The sequence below is a fragment of the Schistocerca americana genome, chromosome 7 (genome assembly GCF_021461395.2).
Source record: "Schistocerca americana isolate TAMUIC-IGC-003095 chromosome 7, iqSchAmer2.1, whole genome shotgun sequence".
Lineage (NCBI taxonomy): Eukaryota > Metazoa > Arthropoda > Insecta > Orthoptera > Acrididae > Schistocerca > Schistocerca americana.
Window position 1 is genome coordinate 232,589,412 of NC_060125.1, and position 19,300 is coordinate 232,608,711.

The 19,300-nt window shown below is 38.6% G+C and overlaps 2 protein-coding genes across 7 annotated transcripts in view; one reads left to right on the forward strand and one right to left on the reverse strand.

Annotated features, from left to right (window-relative positions):
• LOC124622094 (GPI mannosyltransferase 2-like) overlaps nucleotides 1-19,300 on the forward strand; it is a 387,261-nt gene that overhangs the window by 81,953 nt on the left and 286,008 nt on the right. The gene's annotated exons all lie outside the window — the stretch shown is intronic.
• LOC124622093 (dual oxidase-like) overlaps nucleotides 1-19,300 on the reverse strand; it is a 252,302-nt gene that overhangs the window by 77,958 nt on the left and 155,044 nt on the right. For both annotated transcript variants that reach the window (XM_047147673.1, XM_047147674.1), the window contains exons 22-23: nucleotides 3,684-3,847; nucleotides 1,365-1,582 (exon numbers count right to left, since the gene is read on the reverse strand). In XM_047147673.1, coding sequence (XP_047003629.1) covers nucleotides 1,365-1,582; nucleotides 3,684-3,847 — 382 coding nt within the window. The remainder of the gene's footprint in view (nucleotides 1-1,364; nucleotides 1,583-3,683; nucleotides 3,848-19,300) is intronic.

Below are 19,300 nucleotides of genomic sequence, written 5' to 3' on the forward strand. Positions count from 1 at the left end.
GATTACTCACGTTGAAAAGATATGATAACAAAAGTGATTGCTCTGAGCAACTAATCCTTCTGTTGTAAAACAGCAGTAGTGGCTGGAATAGTATCCGTATGATATGATTAGTGATGGATCACACAGATGAGTGATAAAAAAGGAAAAAGGGAACATTGTGAGTGGGCAGTACTGCTAGCTGAGAAAAAACAAGTTGGAAAGAACAGCAGCAAGATTAGCACACAAAGCAACAGTTTTATTAAATTATGTACAGTGTATTGGTTATGAACTGCAGATTAAAACTTAAGAAACTGCAAAAGTGTATGAAATTAAGGAGATGGGACCTGGATAAAGTGAAAGAATCGGAGATTGCCGATAGTTTAAAAGAGAGCAGTAGCCGATGGAACTGGGGAAACGAATACAAAAGAAAACAAATGGATACCATTTAGAGATGAAACAAGATTGTAGACAATCCCAAATGTTATTCAGCTTAGGTAGAAGAAATGTCTGCTCCTGTCAGAAGGCAAACTAAGTGACTATGGGACATTGAGAGTTACAAAATCGGCTTTATCTGTCTGTGACACATTTCTGACCAATCATCCTCAGGCATATCAAATGGGTTTCCCACAGTTGTTTGGTTTGGTATGGTTTTAGGCAGTTCCCATTCATAAGAATTATTTCCAGTCATAACAAAGAGTTTTGTCAGCACATTTTTCTATCATTTTTTAGTCAACATTAGAGATTGCAGCTCAACAGGGGGGAAGAAAAAAAAAAAAAAAAAAAAAAAAAAAGATAAAGAACTAAGCCACAGAGGACCATAAGTGTCCGAAGCACAGATACAAAGTTTTGAGAAGAATATTCATTTGTGGAAATCAAATTTGTAAACAAACTACCAGTCTCGTAGGTCTGAATTATTTTTTAACTAAGTCTCAGCATCCAATCTTTCATATGAAAAATAATTTACCCATATATAGACTGTGACAATAGTGTCTTCTGACAGTGTAAAATTTGCAGTTAACGTGAAACTAGAATCAGACCATAACAGAACAGATACTAAATGCAACATGTACTCAATCATCTTTTCCAATACGTCATGGTCTTCCTTATCGTCATTGTCATTAAACACATTCTGTGGCTAGATGTTCAGATAAAACTGCATACACGCTAGACAAACTCAAAATTAGTGATGGTGTGTTTAGGCCCTTGTGGTTATCACTGTCTGAATTTTAATAAGAACTGTTGAAATAACGTAGTTCATAGATAACAAAAGAAGAAGAAGAAGAAGAAGAAGAAGAAGAAACATAATGTGTTTCTCACACAAGAAATTTTTTCTACTTTCATTTGTTTTACAGATAAGAGTGTTTTATTTTCTCTGCTATACTCACAGTAAGCTCGCTCAGCAAATATTGCAATCACAACAAGTGTGTACAAAGTGACCCAGAAAATTTCACGGCTATAATTTGCAACAGTTGATACCAATGTGAAGTACGTTGTGTTTTGTGAATCATCTAGGCTCTTTGTATGTAATGTAATATCTTGGTCTGGCATGATACTGCTCGTAACGTTCAGTGGCTCTCTCTCTGTTCCAGAATATTTAGAACCACTGAAACATAGTAAATGGCATGAGTTACAAATGGTACAAGTAATGAAGAAATTTATAATTTTAAGTTCATAACACTACATTATTTTCACTGAGAAGCTTTTCTTTTTACAATAAATATGCTAACAGTTGTCTAGTTTGTTTCACTGCGTAAAGCGCACAATATGATTACTGATAGTGCTTAATTAACAATAATTGAGCAAGATGGTCGTAGACAGTGCTTCATTTGTCGGGGGAGAGGGGGGGGGGGGCGGGGTTGGTACGGATTATCAGGGCATACCATGACAAATCAAGCAGTAGTTGTAGACTTGTGAAAAGTTTCACTGGGAATGCTTAAGGAAACTATATAATATTTACATTAGTGTAGTTTTAGAACAAAAGATGATTAATCGTTATAACGGTGGTTTCAGATCATTGCACATCTTTGTATTTATTTTACAGCTTATTATTATTTTTTCCTTGAAGTCCTAGAGGACAAGCTAAAATAGTCTCACTTTCTTCAGCCCTTTGTTCCCAGTCCTTAATCATTAGAAGTCTGAAGACTTCGCACTGCTAGTATTTTGTTTCTGGTTCCTTATTTCAGCTCTACTGCGTTTCACTAGTTTCCAAGTTAAGCAAACTGCTATTTTCTTTGTATTATTCTCCATCATTCTTGTCTTCGATTTTTTAATCCAAAATCTGCTTCTGTAGTTGTTTTTGTTGTGCACAATATATTTTTCAGTATATAAGAACATATTTCTATAATAGAGGGAAACATTCCACGTGGGAAAAATATCTCTAAAAACAAAGATGATGTAACTTACCAAACGAAAGCGTTTGTATGTTGATAGTGACACAAACACACACACAAAATTCGAGCTTTCGCAACCCACGATTGCTTCATCAGGAAAGAGGGAAGGAGAGTGAAAGACGAAAGGATGTGGGTTTTAAGGGAGAGGGTAAGGAGTCATTCCAATCCCGGGAGCGGAAAGACTTGCCTTAGGGGGAAAAAGGGACAGGTATACACTCGCACGCCCCCCCCCCCCCTCACACACACACACACACACACACACACACACACACACACACACACACACACACACACACGCGCGCGCGCACATATACAGACACAAGCATGCTTGTGTCCCGGGATTGTAATGACTCCTTACCCTCTCCCTTAAAACCCTCATCCTTTCGTCTTTCCCTCTCCTTCCCTCTTTCCTGATGAAGCAACCGTGGGTTGTGAAAGCTTGAATTTTGTGTGTGTGTGTGTGTGTTTGTTAGTGTCTCTATCAACATACCAACGCTTTCGTTTGCTAAGTTACATCATCTTTGTTTTTAGATATTAGAACATATTTCATTTGTACATGAAACTGATATTAGGCATTGTCGTTAATCTAACTTCTGGTTTTGGTAATTTGACTTGATTTTGTTCATTTGTAGTGCTATGTATGATTAAATATTGCTCAAACTTTGAAATACTGAAGATATTGTTACGAGGTGGAGGAATTGCCTGTTATAAAACATGTTTAAGTTTTTTGCCATACTCTAAACTCTTAATTTCATAGCCGATACTATATTCCTCTACTTCAACTGTTTTAGGAAAGCAAAGCAATTTGAAAATCTCAGTGACTTGACATCTATGTAGTAAGGAAAGTGTGCTTTGAATGAATTCTTCACAAACAGCTAACACTGGAGTTTCTCAAGAAAAACATATATAGTGTTAAGAGGAATAATTACTGTTGTTAGTACACCAATAGCATCTCTGATATTGGACAGGTATTTTGTACTCAAACATCTTCCTTTAGTAGCTGTCACTTAGCATAGGTTGAAAAGGATCTATCTTCAAATAGTCACTATATTTACACACTATGTAGGGAGCTAAATTGCAGATTTCCTCAACTTTCCATTGTAATTAGTTTAGATAAAGGCAGACCCAATGTTTATCAACAACATTCACTTTTCACTGAATATTATTTCCACCATGTGAGTGCTTACAATCTCTTGGATTTTGAAAAGAAATTTCTCTAGAATGATATGCTGTGTTTTTAACAACAATAGCAATTAGTGATTATCCTGGTTGAGTTTTCATGGAAGAACAGACATTGATAAATGGTTTGCTTACCCATACATGCTGAATACTGTATATCTAGCCTTCTCGAACTGTGTACTTCTGTTGGAAAGAACATTTTGATATCCTTGAATTCCTGGGAAATTTAGTTGTGTATATCCCAGCTTGTCCTTATAATCAGTAAGTAGGCTTTGAAAGTCTTCAAGCGTTATGACATCCTGTTGAAGAGTGCATGTTTTATTAGTGGGTTACATGTTGCATGTAGTACACAAAAAATGTCTATGAAGGACAAAGTTAAAAATCACCAAAATTCTACACCATTTGAAAATTGGACTGCTCAAGAAATCGGGAATAGTGGAGAGAGCAGTTAGCCGTAAGTAAACACACACTGGGGAAAGAAATGTAGATGAGACAAGAAAGGTTGAAGATCAAGGTAGAAATAAATACGGGAGGAAATACATAGGAAAAAGAAGCATTACAATGAAAAGTGAGGTGTTAAAGTTGAAAATTACTTTTGTCTACTGATGACTCTCTTCAGGATAATGTGCAATCTGTAAAACACCATACACATTCATGATGAGATAATATGTTTTACTTAAAACTAATGGAAAATATGAAAACGTCATTAGCAATATTGTTTTTCATACAAAATTCCTAAATGATACAATTTGGTAGTCTATTTATTGTGAACTGCATGAAGTGACTGACTTAGATTTTTCTGTAAATAAAAACCAGAAATGTTTTATCTGAACATATATTTTAATTTCTTTGTGTAAAATGGATAGTGCTTTTTGTATTCTATTTCAGCATTTTTGATGAAGTTCATTAGTTTTTAATTATAACTAATTATTTCCATCACACAGTCACTGTCACTATTACGGCTGAAATTTTTTGTGCTTACGCCTCAGATACTCAAGAAAATGAAATGCAGTTGTTATGATGTTTCTGAATTTACAGATCCATTGCAAATGTCAAGTAAACAATATAGATCAAAGAAGCCATCAGTATGTTGTATTCAGATATCTCTTCTGACCAAGTCAGTTTAAAGGCCAGGATGGATGTACAAAACATGATTGCAAAATAAGTTCTGTCTCGTAATATTTTTGTTTCATAGAATATACATATGAAATTTAATGCATGGGCGTAATTGCTCCCTACACATCTCTTCAGAATACCTAAAGATAGTTTGGCATTTGTTCCAATGCTGCACCTAGATATTCAATGTCTTTGTCAAAAATGCTAAGCTCAGGTTGTTGAATGATCAAATTTGACACCTGTAGGGAAGAAAATCATACCAACTTGGTGATATGCAGTTGTGTCCCTTCATCATTCATTTGGCTGTAGCAATTTGTGTTACAGGAAAGAAATAGAACGCTTCATACAACAAACATGAACAAAGAACACACATTTTGCTGTCAGTCTAAGGAGGAAGTGTCAACTGTTGTTCACTATAAGTAGGCTACTGAAATTTATACACTGAACAGCATAAATATTATGACCACCGCCCACCACAATGTCGGATGCCACTTAGTGGTTTTGTGGGCAAGTGGTGTGGTAACAAAAGTATGTAAGTGGAATAGACATGAAAAGGGGTCAACCTATTGAAGATATGGGCTGCGAATGGTAAAATCCATAGATATAAGTGACTTTGACAAAGGGCAGATTTTTATTACACAGAGCCTGTGAATGAGTTATCTCGAAAATGGCAAAGCTGGTTGAATGTTCATGTACTGCAGTTGTGAGCACATAGGGAAAGAGGTAGGACAGTGAAACTACCGCCAGATGCTAAATGGTTGGAAGTTCACAAATCTTCACAGAACGTGGGGTTCGGAAGCTTGTCTGCTCTGTAAAGTAGGACAGATGGTGATCTGTGGCATATCTACCGAAAGAGCACAATGCTGGTCACACACAAGTGTTTTGGAACACATCGTTCATCGTACATTGTTGAATGTGGAGCTCCACAGCAGATCATCCCTAGGTGTTCACATCTTAACCCAACAACGCGCTCAATCAAGAGTGCTGTGGGCACAGGACCATCAGGATTCGACTGTCGATCAATGTAAAGGTGTCGGCTCTTCGGGTGAATCATATTTTTGCTATACTAGGTCAATTGTCATCTCCACAAACATCGTCATGGAGGTAAATGGCTCAAAACGTGCAGCATGCCATGGACACAGGCTGGTGGGAGCAGTATTATGCTTTAGGAAACACTCTCCTGCTCTTTCTTGGGACCTGTGGTAGTAACTGAAAACACCATGACTGGTGCAAACCATGTGCATCCCTTCATGCTTTATGTCCTCCCCAGTGGCAATGTCATCTTTCAGCAGTGTATTTGTACATGTCTCAGAGCCAGAAACATGCTACAGTGGCTTCAGTAGCATTATAGTGAATTCATGTTGATGTGTCGGTGACCAGATTCGCTTGATGTAAATACTATGAAATCCATCTGGGTCGCTATCGGGTGCCATCACTGCATGCAAAAGTCAGCAGCCCGTTATTTACACAATTTACATGGTCTGTGCGAAGACACGATGTATTTTATACCAAAGATGGACAAACAAGTTGTTAAGCAGGTGGTCATAGTGTTTTGGCTTGTCAGTGTAGCTGTTTGTTGGAAGAATATAATAATGGTGTCATTACAATACAGATAACTTGACAGTAATGTCACAGTTCCTAGACTCCAACACTGCTGGCCATTTTGTGTTTCTCATTCAGAAATACCATTTTATTGTTGATTGTTTGTGATATGATGTTTAGCAGCATATGTTGGAAATAGACAGTGGCAAGATTGTTGTGTATGGTGCCGTGGTTTATTGTCCTGTGATATTGCTATTTTTTGTGGTTAGCATTCCACAACTTTCAAATCAGTGGGTTACGCAGAGCCATACTCACGCAAGATATCAGTGATCTTGTGTGACGAGTATCCAAACATACAGACGTATTGTTTGCTTGGTCGTACAGGGCTGTAGAGCCACACCACAAACCTTAAATCATGAACAGACTTGTATGCAGAAAGAAAAGTATCAATGTGGACAGTGTGCTGAGGTCTGTAGTACCACAAACTGTCAGTTTAGGAACCATTGTTTTGGTTTCCATTGATGCTACATCCAGAGTGAGGTGTGCCAACAATGGTGCACTCAACAACAGTGAATACAGGAGTGGCACTGTGTCATCTGTACAGATGAGTCCCAGTTCTGCATACAGTGTTACAATGGTGGTATTCGCGCGGCAGTTTAAGGAGAACTGATGTTGCAGGATTGCATTTGTTATCGTCATAAGGGCGAGTACCAGGCACATTGATATGGGTACCATAGGATACACAAGATCACCTCTATCCGGTAGTTTGGATAGCTGGCGTTATATTCTGACATGTTAAGACCACTGACTGTGCTGTATCTATGAGGTCTCTGTGATTTTATCTTTCAACAAAGCGAGTGCAGGACCACATGATCCCCATTCTGTCCTGATCCACTGCAGTACCTAGGGGTCCAAATGTTGCCCTGACCAGGACATTCTTCAGACCTCTTGTCCGTTGAAAACATCTGGATGTGAATTACCGAGAGACTGGTGGGCCACTACTTGCCAACCACTATGATTGTGTATTCTTCCTATTATACCGTATACCCGCAGTAAGTAAAATTTCATTATTTCCTGTAATTCCTGATGTTACAGTTTTAATGGTTAATATTGTTTATGTTGGAAAGTGCAGTTCTCTGACAACCAGGCCTAAAATACTGTTTCAGCTCAGAGTATGTTCACCAACTTCAGCGGGTGACAAGTAATGAACTTCATAGCAATCATCTCTCTCATTGGAAGGTGAAAGGAAGCATGTTTCTGTTCCTAACTGTTTCTGGATATTACATCTGTCCATTTTATCTCCAGTTTGATGACCCCAGTTGCTTGTGTGATTTTATAGCACATATCTCTTGAAAGAATTTCAAACAATATAACAAACCAGACAGGTCCCTTTCATGATGGATTATTTTGCTGAGGTGTTGTAATTTGACAGTGAGGACATGATAACAGGCAGTAGCTACAATATACGGCAGATAAACTAACAAACAAACAAAAAATACAATTTGATGGAAGTACCCTGTCTTCATTGCTACATGCATTATTGTTCTGTATGACAGTGCAAAACCCTGTTCAGCAGTAGCGAGCTAACAGTCCTTGTGTTCTGAGTAATAGATCTGTGTGTGTCTCTCTGGCATCCAGTGATAAGTGTTGCAGAGGACATCAGAAGGGTATTGTTTCAACCCTAACAGCCTTTTTTGTGTAAAATTATTTTTGATTAGTTGCCGAGTTTCTCCACTACATTAATCCATATGTCTACTGCAAGTAATACATAATATACTTCACTCACTATTGATCTATTTGTGGTCTGGCTCAGGACATACAAAACATAGCAACGATTTGATAGCTTTGTTACAAGAATTTTTATGTAACTTGAGTCATTTTAGCTGCTTTGGACAAGTTTAATTTCTTTGGCAGCCCTCAGTAATGTTTCATCATGACTCAGTATTGTGCCACACTCTTGCTGAAGTGAGGGAGAGTGGAAATTCTAAATTACTCTTTTACTTACTTAGTACTAGCTTATTACCTGGCGTTACCCAGTTATTTTTGTTGCCACATTTCCAGACCAGTGACTAGATTCAGGACATCCAAGGAGTCAGTATTCAGTATGTCATTCTCAATAGATGTGAAAATAATTATGTGAGTACCCCAAAAGAGCATTACAGTTTATATGCTTACTATTACCCCTTAACTCGCCAGGTGACTTTTCTGTAACATGTACCACGAGGTGGGGTCTCTGTGACCCCCATGTTTAAACTGAGATTAAAAGGCAAAAACCATATAAGATTTTTATTTTATTCTATATAACAGTTATTTTTACAAGTATTTAACTGTTGTTTAAATGCCCCTAGTTTATTGTATCACAATAAACAAAGCCTGCAGCATTTTACTATTTAACACACAAAGGCATATAATTTTGTGTGGTTATTTTAAATAGTACAAGTAAATGGACTGTTGGAGTACTGAATTCTACAGTCTGGAAAACTATATAATCTCTGTAAGAAATTTGCAAATAAATATAAATTCGAGAGCTTAAATTTGCGCATAAAAATTAAAAAGAAAGCCTGTCAAATTGACATTCATCACTGGGAACTACATTTTTCGTATCACCACTCAGAACACATTCGATTGTAACAAACACTGTAAGTATTTCATTAAAGAAACAGACAGATCCCCATCACAACTTCCCTGAAGTCCTTACTCTGAATGATACTCTTGTTTGATGGCAGAACTGTGTATCACTGGCTAATGTAAAATAGTCGTCTTTTTCGTTTATTTCTTCATCCATATCACTGACACTTTCCTCCATAGACCAACTAACAATTTCATCGAACTCGGGAAAGTTATGACTTGACACATTCATGCGAACACATTTTCAGCTATAGCGTATTGTACTAAAGAAAACAGAGACCGGTACATGGTTCACGAGGCGCGGTCTAAGAGACTCGCAACACCTATCAATAACACGTGTCAACAATAAACACAGAAGGTGACAACGCAACCGACAACAAAACATCATAGGCTCGGCAATTTAGGGAGGATACGGGAAGTATGAAAGCATTCCACCACAACTGGCTTTGGGGAGCGAGTTCGCCGCGGTCTGAGAGACCACTCCTCATGAGTTAAGTGTTATAGTTCCCCAGGCGATGAAAAGATTGGAAGAATGTATGATGACATAAAAGAAACTACAGTTAGTTAAGGAAAGCGAAAGTTTAATAGTCTTGGTGGGACTGGAATTCAGTAATAGGTAAAAAGAGAAGAAAAAGTAGTAGGAATACTTGTTCAGGGGGAAAGGAAATGAAATATGGGCATTGTTAGCTGCAACTGGCGGACGACGTGCTTTGTTTGTGTCGCGCATTTTAGCAATTTTGATCGAGATAAACTCGCGCTGTTCTTAGACATGCCAGTGTAGAAGTGTACACAGAATCAGCTAAGTGAGAAGTCAGTGCGAATTTTCCTTTGTGTGAGGCTGCGTGTTCAAGACGTGTGCCAACTTACAGTTCTACATTAGCATATTTTACTGTTTCGCGTTGTTACTGCGGAATTTTTCATTGATTGCATCAATATTCGTTTGTCTTGTGATATATTCTGAAATTTTGAACATTCGCAAGTGCTACGATAAACTCGTACTATTATCGTTAATTGTAGGAGCAAACTTAATTATGCTCTTTTAACATTTTTGAAAATAGTAGGCCTATCTTCGTTCAAAACAATCTTTCACTAATTTCATTGTACAATCACGTGAGAAATAGGTTATTTTTGATAAATTTCGGACGCTTGCAAAACTATATTTTCGTAAGTTACCGGTACGAGTGTTTTGGTTACGTAATTTGTTTCATAGCAAATCAGCGTTTCTGGTTTTCAGTTCTTCCACAGAACACATCATCCCTGAACTTTGTTGTGTTACATCCAGTTTTCCCTTAAAGAGTAGTAGTCCTATATAATACCCCCATTCATCGTAAATTAACTCTGGTTTTGAGTTTCCGTATAACTATAATTATCTTCAAAACTTTATAGGAAACTACTACTATTTACCACAGGTTATTGTGTTTCTTAATATAAATACCGATTTCTGGATTTGCTTCAATTCTTATAGGGAATTAGCATCATTTTAGCACAACAGATTAAAAGATGATCAGTGGGCTTAATTTAAAGTTATTTGTTCACTGCCTTGTAATACATTTCACCAGCCAAAATGTAGCCCCATTGCGAATGCTGTTTTCAGACACAGTTTGTTGACATTTGTAAGCAGCTGGAATTCGCCCTAACTATTGTTAAACAATTGGCAGCTACTGCGAATCAGTGTGTTAGAAGAGCTCCTGAGAGTTGTGGTCGGGTGTTATCTATACCATAGCTACCTCAAGTACTACCCTTTACAGTGGGCCATGTCTCCTCTGCAGAAAGTACAGGATCTGTCATTACCTGTTTACTTGCTGCAAGTGACATGTCAATGCTAGATCTAGGCATCCTGCAGAGGGTGGACAGGGACTAGGGAGGATTCAGTTTGTTGTACCGATCCCCCTAACCAACAAGTTTGAGGTGCTGTGTTTCACTGAAACTGAGCCAGTGGGATTTACTTCACATGTTTTGGGGGAACTTATTTTGTCCAGTGTCAGGAGGAGGCAGACACAAAGAGTTAGTGGTCTTTTAATCACTGGCAGTTCAGACATACGGCGAATAATGGTACACCTTAGGGAAATGGCACCAAGGGGCTGGAAAGGCCATCAGTATGTGTGCCCAGATGCCTCATTTAACATGTTGAAGAGGCTATTCCAGCAGCCATTGAGGGAACAGGGTGCAACCAACTGTAGATTGTGGTGCATGTTGTAACAAGTGATGCCTGTCGTCTGGGCTACGAGATTATTCTTGAGTCATTCCAGTGACTGGCAGAGAAGGTTTAGAAGATCAACCTTGTGTGTGGTGTTTCAATGAAGCTCACAATTTGCAGTATTATCCACAGAACTGATCATGGCCCCTTGGTTCTGAGTTAAGTGGAAGGACTAAACCAGAGACTTCAAAAGATCTGTGACAAGCTAGGCTGCTACTTTCTGGACTCGCGACATAGGGTTGAGAACTGTTAATGGTCCCCCCTAAGTGATGTCAGCTGTGCACTACACATCAGAGGCTGCTACTCAGGTATCTGATGGTGTGTGGGGTGCACACAAGAGTTTTTTCAGGTTAGGTGACTCTGCATCCAATCCAGATGATAGCTGTATGAGTGTGACGTTGAAAGAAAGCCTCCCCCACAGGTGAGCGTATTAAGATCCTAATGGTAAACTGTTGAAGCATTCGCAACAAATTCCAGAGTTTGAAGTGCTCATGAAAAGTAGTGAAGCTCTCATAGTACTACGTACAGAAAGCTGGTTGAAACCTGAAATTGATAGCATTGAGATTTTTGGTGAAAATAGAAGTGTATATCGAAAGAACAGGCAAATCCACTGAGATAGAAATTCAAGCTGCATGTGAGATGGTTTGGGCAAGACTCAGTTTCAGGAGTGGGCATAAAATGATGATTGGTCTATCACTGACCAGACTTGTCACATGTTGTAACTGAAAACTTTTGAGAAAACCTTGGTTCACTTGTACGTACATTTTCCAATTGTATGTAATCAGCGGTGGAGACTATAATCTTCAACAATTAAATAAGAAAATTACAATTTCGTTGCTGGTGGGCATGATGCGGCATCCTGTGAACTTTACTAAATGCAGCTAGGAGCCCTACTCATGGAAATATATTGGGTCTAATGGCAACAAATAGACCTGACATCTTTGAGGATGTCCAAATCAAAACTCGTATCAGTGACGATGACACAGTCGTGGCAACAATGATTGACAAAGTACAAAGGACATCTGAACTGAGCAGAGATATACATATGCTCACTTAAACTAGTTAAAAAATCAGCAGTGTTGTATCTCAATGGGGAATTTGAAACTTTCATCACAGGGAAGGAGCATGCAGAGAGACTATGGCTCAAGTTTAAAGGAATAATTGACCATGCACTGGATAGATATGTATCCAGTAGAACAGTTCATAATGGTAAGGAACCTTCATGGTACACAGTCACTGTAAAGAAACTTCTAAAGAAACGCACATTACGGCATAATAGTTGTAAAACAAAGAATAGGGCTATAGATGCTGAATGAAATGCATTTGGCTGTTAAAAGAGCAATGTGTGATGTCTTCATCGACTACCATAGCATAATACTGTATGTATTCTGGTCGTATGCAAAGGCTGTTAGTGGCACCAAAGTTACTGCCTAGTCCCTAGTGAATGAGGTAGAAAATGGAATTAAGAATGGCAAAGCAAAAGGTGAAATGCTTAACTCCATTTTCAAATGTTCCTTTATGAAGGAAAACCCAGGAGAATTACCCCAATTTAAACCTCATACCACTGAAAACATGAATGAAATAAGTGTGTCAGTGATGATGAGAAACAGCTGAAATCATTAAAACTGAGAAAGCTCCAGGGCCTGATGGAATCACTGTCTGATTACATACTGAATTTTCAGCTAAGTTAGCCCCTCTTCTAATTACAGTTTACTGTAGATCCCTCGAACAAAAAAGCAGTGCCCTTTTCTTGGAACAAGGTCCAGGTCACACCCGTCTACAAGAAGGGTAGTAAAAGTGATCTGCAAAACTACTCTCCACTGTTCTTGACTTGTTGTAGAATGTTAGAACGTGTTCTGAGCTTAAACATAATCAGGTATCTTGAACAGAATGACCTACTCGCTGCTACCCAGTGTGGATTTCGAAAACATCATCATGTGAATCCCAATGTGCACTTTTCTCACATGAATATTGAAAGATTTGGATGAAGGTAGTCAGATAGATGATGTATTTCTTGGTTCCTGAAAAACATTTGACTCGGTAGCACACCTATGCTTTTTGTCAAAAGTAAGATTGTATGTGCTATCCACCAAAATTTGATTTTATTGGGGATTCTTTGGTAGGTAGAATGCAGCAAGATATCTTCAACAGCGAGCCCTCAGGAGACATAGAAGTAATTTTGGGTGTGCCCCCAGGGAAGTGTGTTGGGATCCTTGCTGTATACGTTGTATTTTAATGACCTTTCTGACAACATTAATAGTAACCTCAGAATTTTGGCAGATGATGCAGTTACTTACAATGAATTACTATCTGAAAGAAGCTGAATAAATATTCAGCCAGTAGTTGATAAGATTTCAAAGTGGTGCAGAGATTGGGAATTTGCTCTAAATGTTCAGAAATGTAAAATTTTGCACTTCAGAAAACGAAAGAACATAGACTATAATATCAGTGAGTCACTGTTGGAATCGGCCATCTTGTACAAACAGCTGAGTGTAAGACATTGTAGGGATATGAAATGGAATCATCACATAGGTTCAGTCATGGGTAAAGCAGATGGTAGTGTTCTGTTTATTGGTAGAATACTGGGGATGTGCAATCAGTCTACAAAGGAGACTGCTTAGAAATCACTCATACAACAGATTCTAGAATATTGCTCGAGTGTGTGGGACCCGTACCAGATAGGACTAACAGAGGATATTGAACATATACAAAGAAGGGCAGCACGATGGTCGCAGGTTTGTTTGATCCATGGGAGTGTGTCGCCGAGATACTTAGGGAACTGAACTCGAAGACTCTTGAAGCTAGATGTAAACTATCCTAAGAAAGTCTGTTAACAAAGTTTCAGGAACTGGTTTTAAATGATTACTCTATCCCGAGCTCCATACGTTAATGGAACAGGAAAAAACCCTAATAACTGACACAATGGCACTAACCGTCTCCCATGCACCTCACGATGCTTTCTAGAGTACAGATCTAGATGTAGTAAATCTAGAACGGGACAGCCACGTGGTAGAATTTTGCGTAGAGCACAATTAGTCATAGCTGACGGTTTAAGAATCATGAAAGGAGGTTGTATACATAGGAGAAACCTGGGGACACCAGAAGGTTGCAATTAAATTATGTGATGGTAAGACAGAGATTTAGAAACAAGATTTTATACTGCAAAGCATTTTATAGGGGCAGATGTGGACTTTGGCCATAATTTAATGATTATGACTTGCAGATTAAGACTGAAGAAGAGACCAGATGTCAAATCAGTATTAAGCAAAAAAGGGAAGCGTGACATGCAGCAGGAGCATATAGAAGGACTGTACAGAGGAAATGAAAATGAAAGCACTGTTATGTGTATGAATAGGAAGTAGATGAAAATGAGATGGGAAGTGCAGTATTGAGAGAGAATTTTGTCACAGCAGTGAAAGACCTAAGTTGAGGCAAGACACCTGGAGGAGACAACATTCTCTTAGAATTATTGAGCTCTGTTGTGCATGATATAAGAAAGGTGAAGTACCCTCTGACATTAAGTACCCTCTGACATTCAACAAAAATGTAATAATCCCATTCCCAAAGAAGGTGAGTTCTGACCTCTGTGAAAATTACAGAACCATCAGTTTAATAAGAGATTGTTGCAAAATACAGCACAAATTATGTACAGAAGAGTGGTATGACTGGTAGAAGATAACTTCGAGGGTCAGTCTGAATTCTGGAGAAATGTAGGAACCCAAGTGGCAATACTGATTTTTGAATTTGTCTTAGAAGACAGACTGAAAAAAGGCAAATTTATATTTACAGCATTTGAAGATTTAGAGAAAGCTTTTAACAATGGTGATGCGAATACGCTCTTTGAAATTCTAAATGTAGCAGAGATAAAAGAAAAGCAGGGAAAAGTTATCCACAACTTCCACAGAAATCAGGCTCCAGTTATGTGAGACAGGATCTCCAATGTTATTCTTTCTCTACATTGATTAAGCAGGCTAATGAAAAGCAAGGAGAAATTTAGAAAGGAATTAGCTTAGGGGATGATATGCTAAAATACCAAGAAGATAAATTTTGTGATTTAGGCTGCAAAATGGCAATAGTGGCAAAAACATTTCTGAAAAAGAGAAATTTGTTAACACTGAATATTAATTTAAGTGTTAGGAAGTCTTGTCTAAAGGCATCTGTGTGGTGTGTAGCCTTGTTTGGAAGTGGAATGTTAGTGACACCAGTTTAGACAAGAGGGGGATAGATACTTTTGGAGTCTAATGCTACAGAGGAATGCTGAAAATTGGATAAGAAGAGTGAATATCTGGTTGAGGGGTAGTGAGTTGAATTGAAGAGAAAAGAAATTTGTGGCACAACCTGAGTAAAATAAGGAATTGGCTGATAGGACACATCTTTAGGGTGTCAAGAAATCATCTATTTGGTAATGGAAGGAAGTGTGAGGGAGTGAAAATTGTAGAGGGAGACAAAGGCTCAAGTACAGTAAGCAGGTACAAATGGATGTAGGTTGTAGTAGCTGAGTAGAGATGAAGATGTTTTCACAGGTTAGGCTAGCATGAAGAGCTGCATCGAACCAGTCTTTGAGCATGATGACTTTAGAAATTGTGTTACTAATTTTTAGTGTTGTGTGGTGGCAAGGATGGATGTGTGGTCATGGGGGTAGCTGACAAAAAGCTCTATATGCGCTTAGAATCGTTTGCCGGAAATATGATTTCTTTTGAAATGAGTTTGTGTCTATTGGCTTCTGGTAACATATTGCGAGAGTGATTCAAATGAAAAACTTATAAAATTTCCATAAAATTTCAAAAAATTGTGTAATGGAGTTGATAGGTGGCAGTAGTGTTCCTTGATGTTCAGGTAGTGACTGATATATGGCAGACTGACGCTACGATGTGGGAGAAGGCCGCAGTGTTCACAAGAAGATGGCCACCCCTCTGTCAGAGTTCACCGCAGTTAAACAGCGATTTATGATGTGTTTTTTGTGTAGTGAAGGTCTCAAACATGTCAAAATTCATCGCAGAATGTCATTGCAGCAAGTGTACGAGTTGTGTAGGAAGTTTAAAAGTGGTGTATCTTCTGTGGAGGATGCCCCAAGACCAGGGCAGGCCCACCACATAGCGACAGATAAGAACATTGCGTGAGCAGAAGAGCTGGTAAAGGAGAATAGATGTATAACTGAATGAAATAGCCACAAGTTTGAAGATTAGTATTGATTCAACGCAAAGTATTGTTCACAATGTACTGCACTTCAGTAAATTGTCAGCAAAATGGGTGCCACACCAGTTGACTGGCGAATTAGACAGTCATGTGGATGCCTGTCAAAAATTTTTGCACTGTTTCCACATCAAATGTGGTACATTTTTGGAAGAATTGTTGCAGCCAATGACTTATAACCAACCAGAAGTGAAAAGATCAAACAAAGAATGTCACTACAGCTAATTGTCAAAACCAAAACAATTCCACAGCAACCACTTGCTGGAAAAGTCGTGCTCATTCTCTTCTGGGATGCAAAGGGAGTAATTTTATAGCATTACATGGACTAGGGAGTGACAGTAACCAGTACTTCTTATTCAGATAGGCTGAGAAACCAACTTTGCCTTGCAGTCAGGCGTGAACAATGAGGACTTCTGACTTCGGGAGTACAGCATGACAGTGCCCGACCACATACAGCCCGTAAGACAGTTGACACTATTCAAGAAATTAGATTTTAATTTCTGGTACATCCACCTTATTCATCAGATCTCATAGTTACTTTCATCTGTTCAGTACACTCATAAAAGCAATAAGAGGCAGGCATTTCAGAAATGGTGGAAGGGGTGGAAACCGTGGTGCACGAGTGGCTGCACAAACAAGAGAAAGAATTGTTTCACCGTTATATCTGGGCACATCTGAAGCAGTGGAATACATGCTTTCAATGTCAGGTAAAGTACGTCGAAAAATGATATGTAAGTTTTTTGTTCATTGGTACAATTAAAAATATTGTAGCACTTTTATGATTTTCATTTGAGTCACCCTTGTATTTACCTTTGACCACTGCAGTGTTAATAATAATCCACTCGCGTCTCAGTGCAGCTTTGTATGAGCCATAAACCAGTCTTCAAGAAGTTTTGATATTAACATTCATAATGAGGTAAATCATTTTGAATGATAAACTGGAAATGGCTGCTGTTAAACCGAGCTCTTTTTAAAAACAGTGATCAGTATTCATCATCCACTAGTTGTGTTTTGTTGATCCCATCAAGAATGAGAACCTTCAACATGACACAATGAGTGAGTGATGAATGTTCACTGCATTCAAAGAGAGCTTCTTGATGGAATGTAGAACGAGTCATTGAGGGGGGGGGGGGGGGGGTGTAAATGCACTCAATACAAACAAATTACAGAATCTGATTCCTTTTTAAAAATAAACCATTCACAAAATCTGAAAATCTGTTTCCTTTATAGAAGTAAACTATTGCTGTATTGCATAATAATATTAATACTGGATGTCTCATGAAAGACACCCGGGAGGGGTCTGCGGGTTGCGCAGCAAGGTCACACATCCACCAGCTGCTGCTGCATCCAGCTCTCAGACACTAATCTGTCAGTAGTTGGCTGCATGTGTGGTTTCCCTTGAGTTAAGCCTATGGTGCCATCCGATTAACTTAAGCTTTCCTTTACTTACATCAGGTGTCAAAGTGAAGTCCCTCTGTGATAAGAACAGTGTGATGTCTGCTGAACACAGTAGCAAACACTCAACAGGTTTTGGGTGCCAAAATCTGGGAGATGACTAGCCGAACATTGTCTATCAACTCTTTGAGTGTGTGGAAATTGGGTACATGCAGTGTCTTTTTAACATTCCCCAAAGATAAACATCACATGGATGTAGATCTGGAGAGTGTGGAGGTCAGACAACAAAAATACTCTGTATTGCTATCATAGAGGCATTGACGATGCATTGCTTTGCATTGTCCTACCTGAAATTACGGTACACCTTTTATAGGTGTTAGTTCTCGAAAAAAAGGATGCAGTTTATTGTTCACATACCTGTAAGAACATACTGTTTTGTGGAAAAAGATTGGTCGAATAATTCATTATGCACATTGCATACCAGACTCGTGTTTTCACATCATGCCAAGGATGCCGATATAATCCATGAGGATTTTTGGAGCTCCAGTAGATTGTTCTGAGAATTTATGTACCCTGACAAATGCAGCCACGCTTCATCAGAAAAAAAGCCTCTCAGGATCAAGTTGCCCATCGTGCACAGGCAGCCTGTTGTAGGAATGATTTCAAGAAACAGTATCTTAGTTCCTCAGTTGATGCGCTACTGTTATTTTGTAAGGTTTCAATTCCAGTTTGTGCACAGGTTTGTGAGCAGATGCCCTTGATACTCCAGACTGAAGAGCCAAACAGTGCAGAAATTTTCTCGATCTCTTTCCAAGTCCTCCCCTATCTCATCTAATTTAATTTCAGTTAAAGCTCTAGGTTCTGTAGGCCATCGTTTGTGTAAAACAGATCTAGTCTCTTGAAATTTCTTCACTGATCTGCGTATCATCGAATCATAGGGAACATGCACACCGGGAAATTTTCGTATGAGTTCAAGTCAACATTGCACATACAATTAAATTTTTGCATAATTCAACACGAGAAACATTCATTGATCCTTTGTGTATACCATACCAAATGGAAACTCAAAACAAAACACCTGAACACTCCGTGTCGCACAGTACAGAAGACATGCACATAGTGTTTTTGTCCGAGGACCTGGCCCTGTGACATATGGGCAGGGAAAGCCCTAGACTCGGTGCAATTGCAGTAATGACTTCTAGCAATGAATAAATTTGACAAAAATACTCAAAAGAAAACACCAGTACACTCAGTCGCGGAGTGTTGGGACATGCGCAAAGTGTTGGTGTCTGAAAACTATGCGTAACAAGGACCGGCAGACGCAGCAGCAACAGCTGGCAAATGCGCCATGTGACCCGCAGACCCTGACAAGCATCTTTCATGAGACACCCTTTACTTATGCCTGCTAAAGCTAATAAAGTAAATAAGAAAGAAAACTGGTACTTCGAAAAACATTGTTGTATTGTCATTTATCTTGAATGGCTACGTGTATTTCCTATTGATAGCTTAATATTTAGCTGATTACATGGGCATTTTTCAAAGAAATTAGTTACCTATATTTCTAAATACAATTCCCTGTTTACAGTATAATTCTACTTGCCATATAACTTTATAGAACTTCTCAATCATTGACATTCAGATAATTTGTAGAAAGAATGGCTGATAGATACGTTTTTTATTT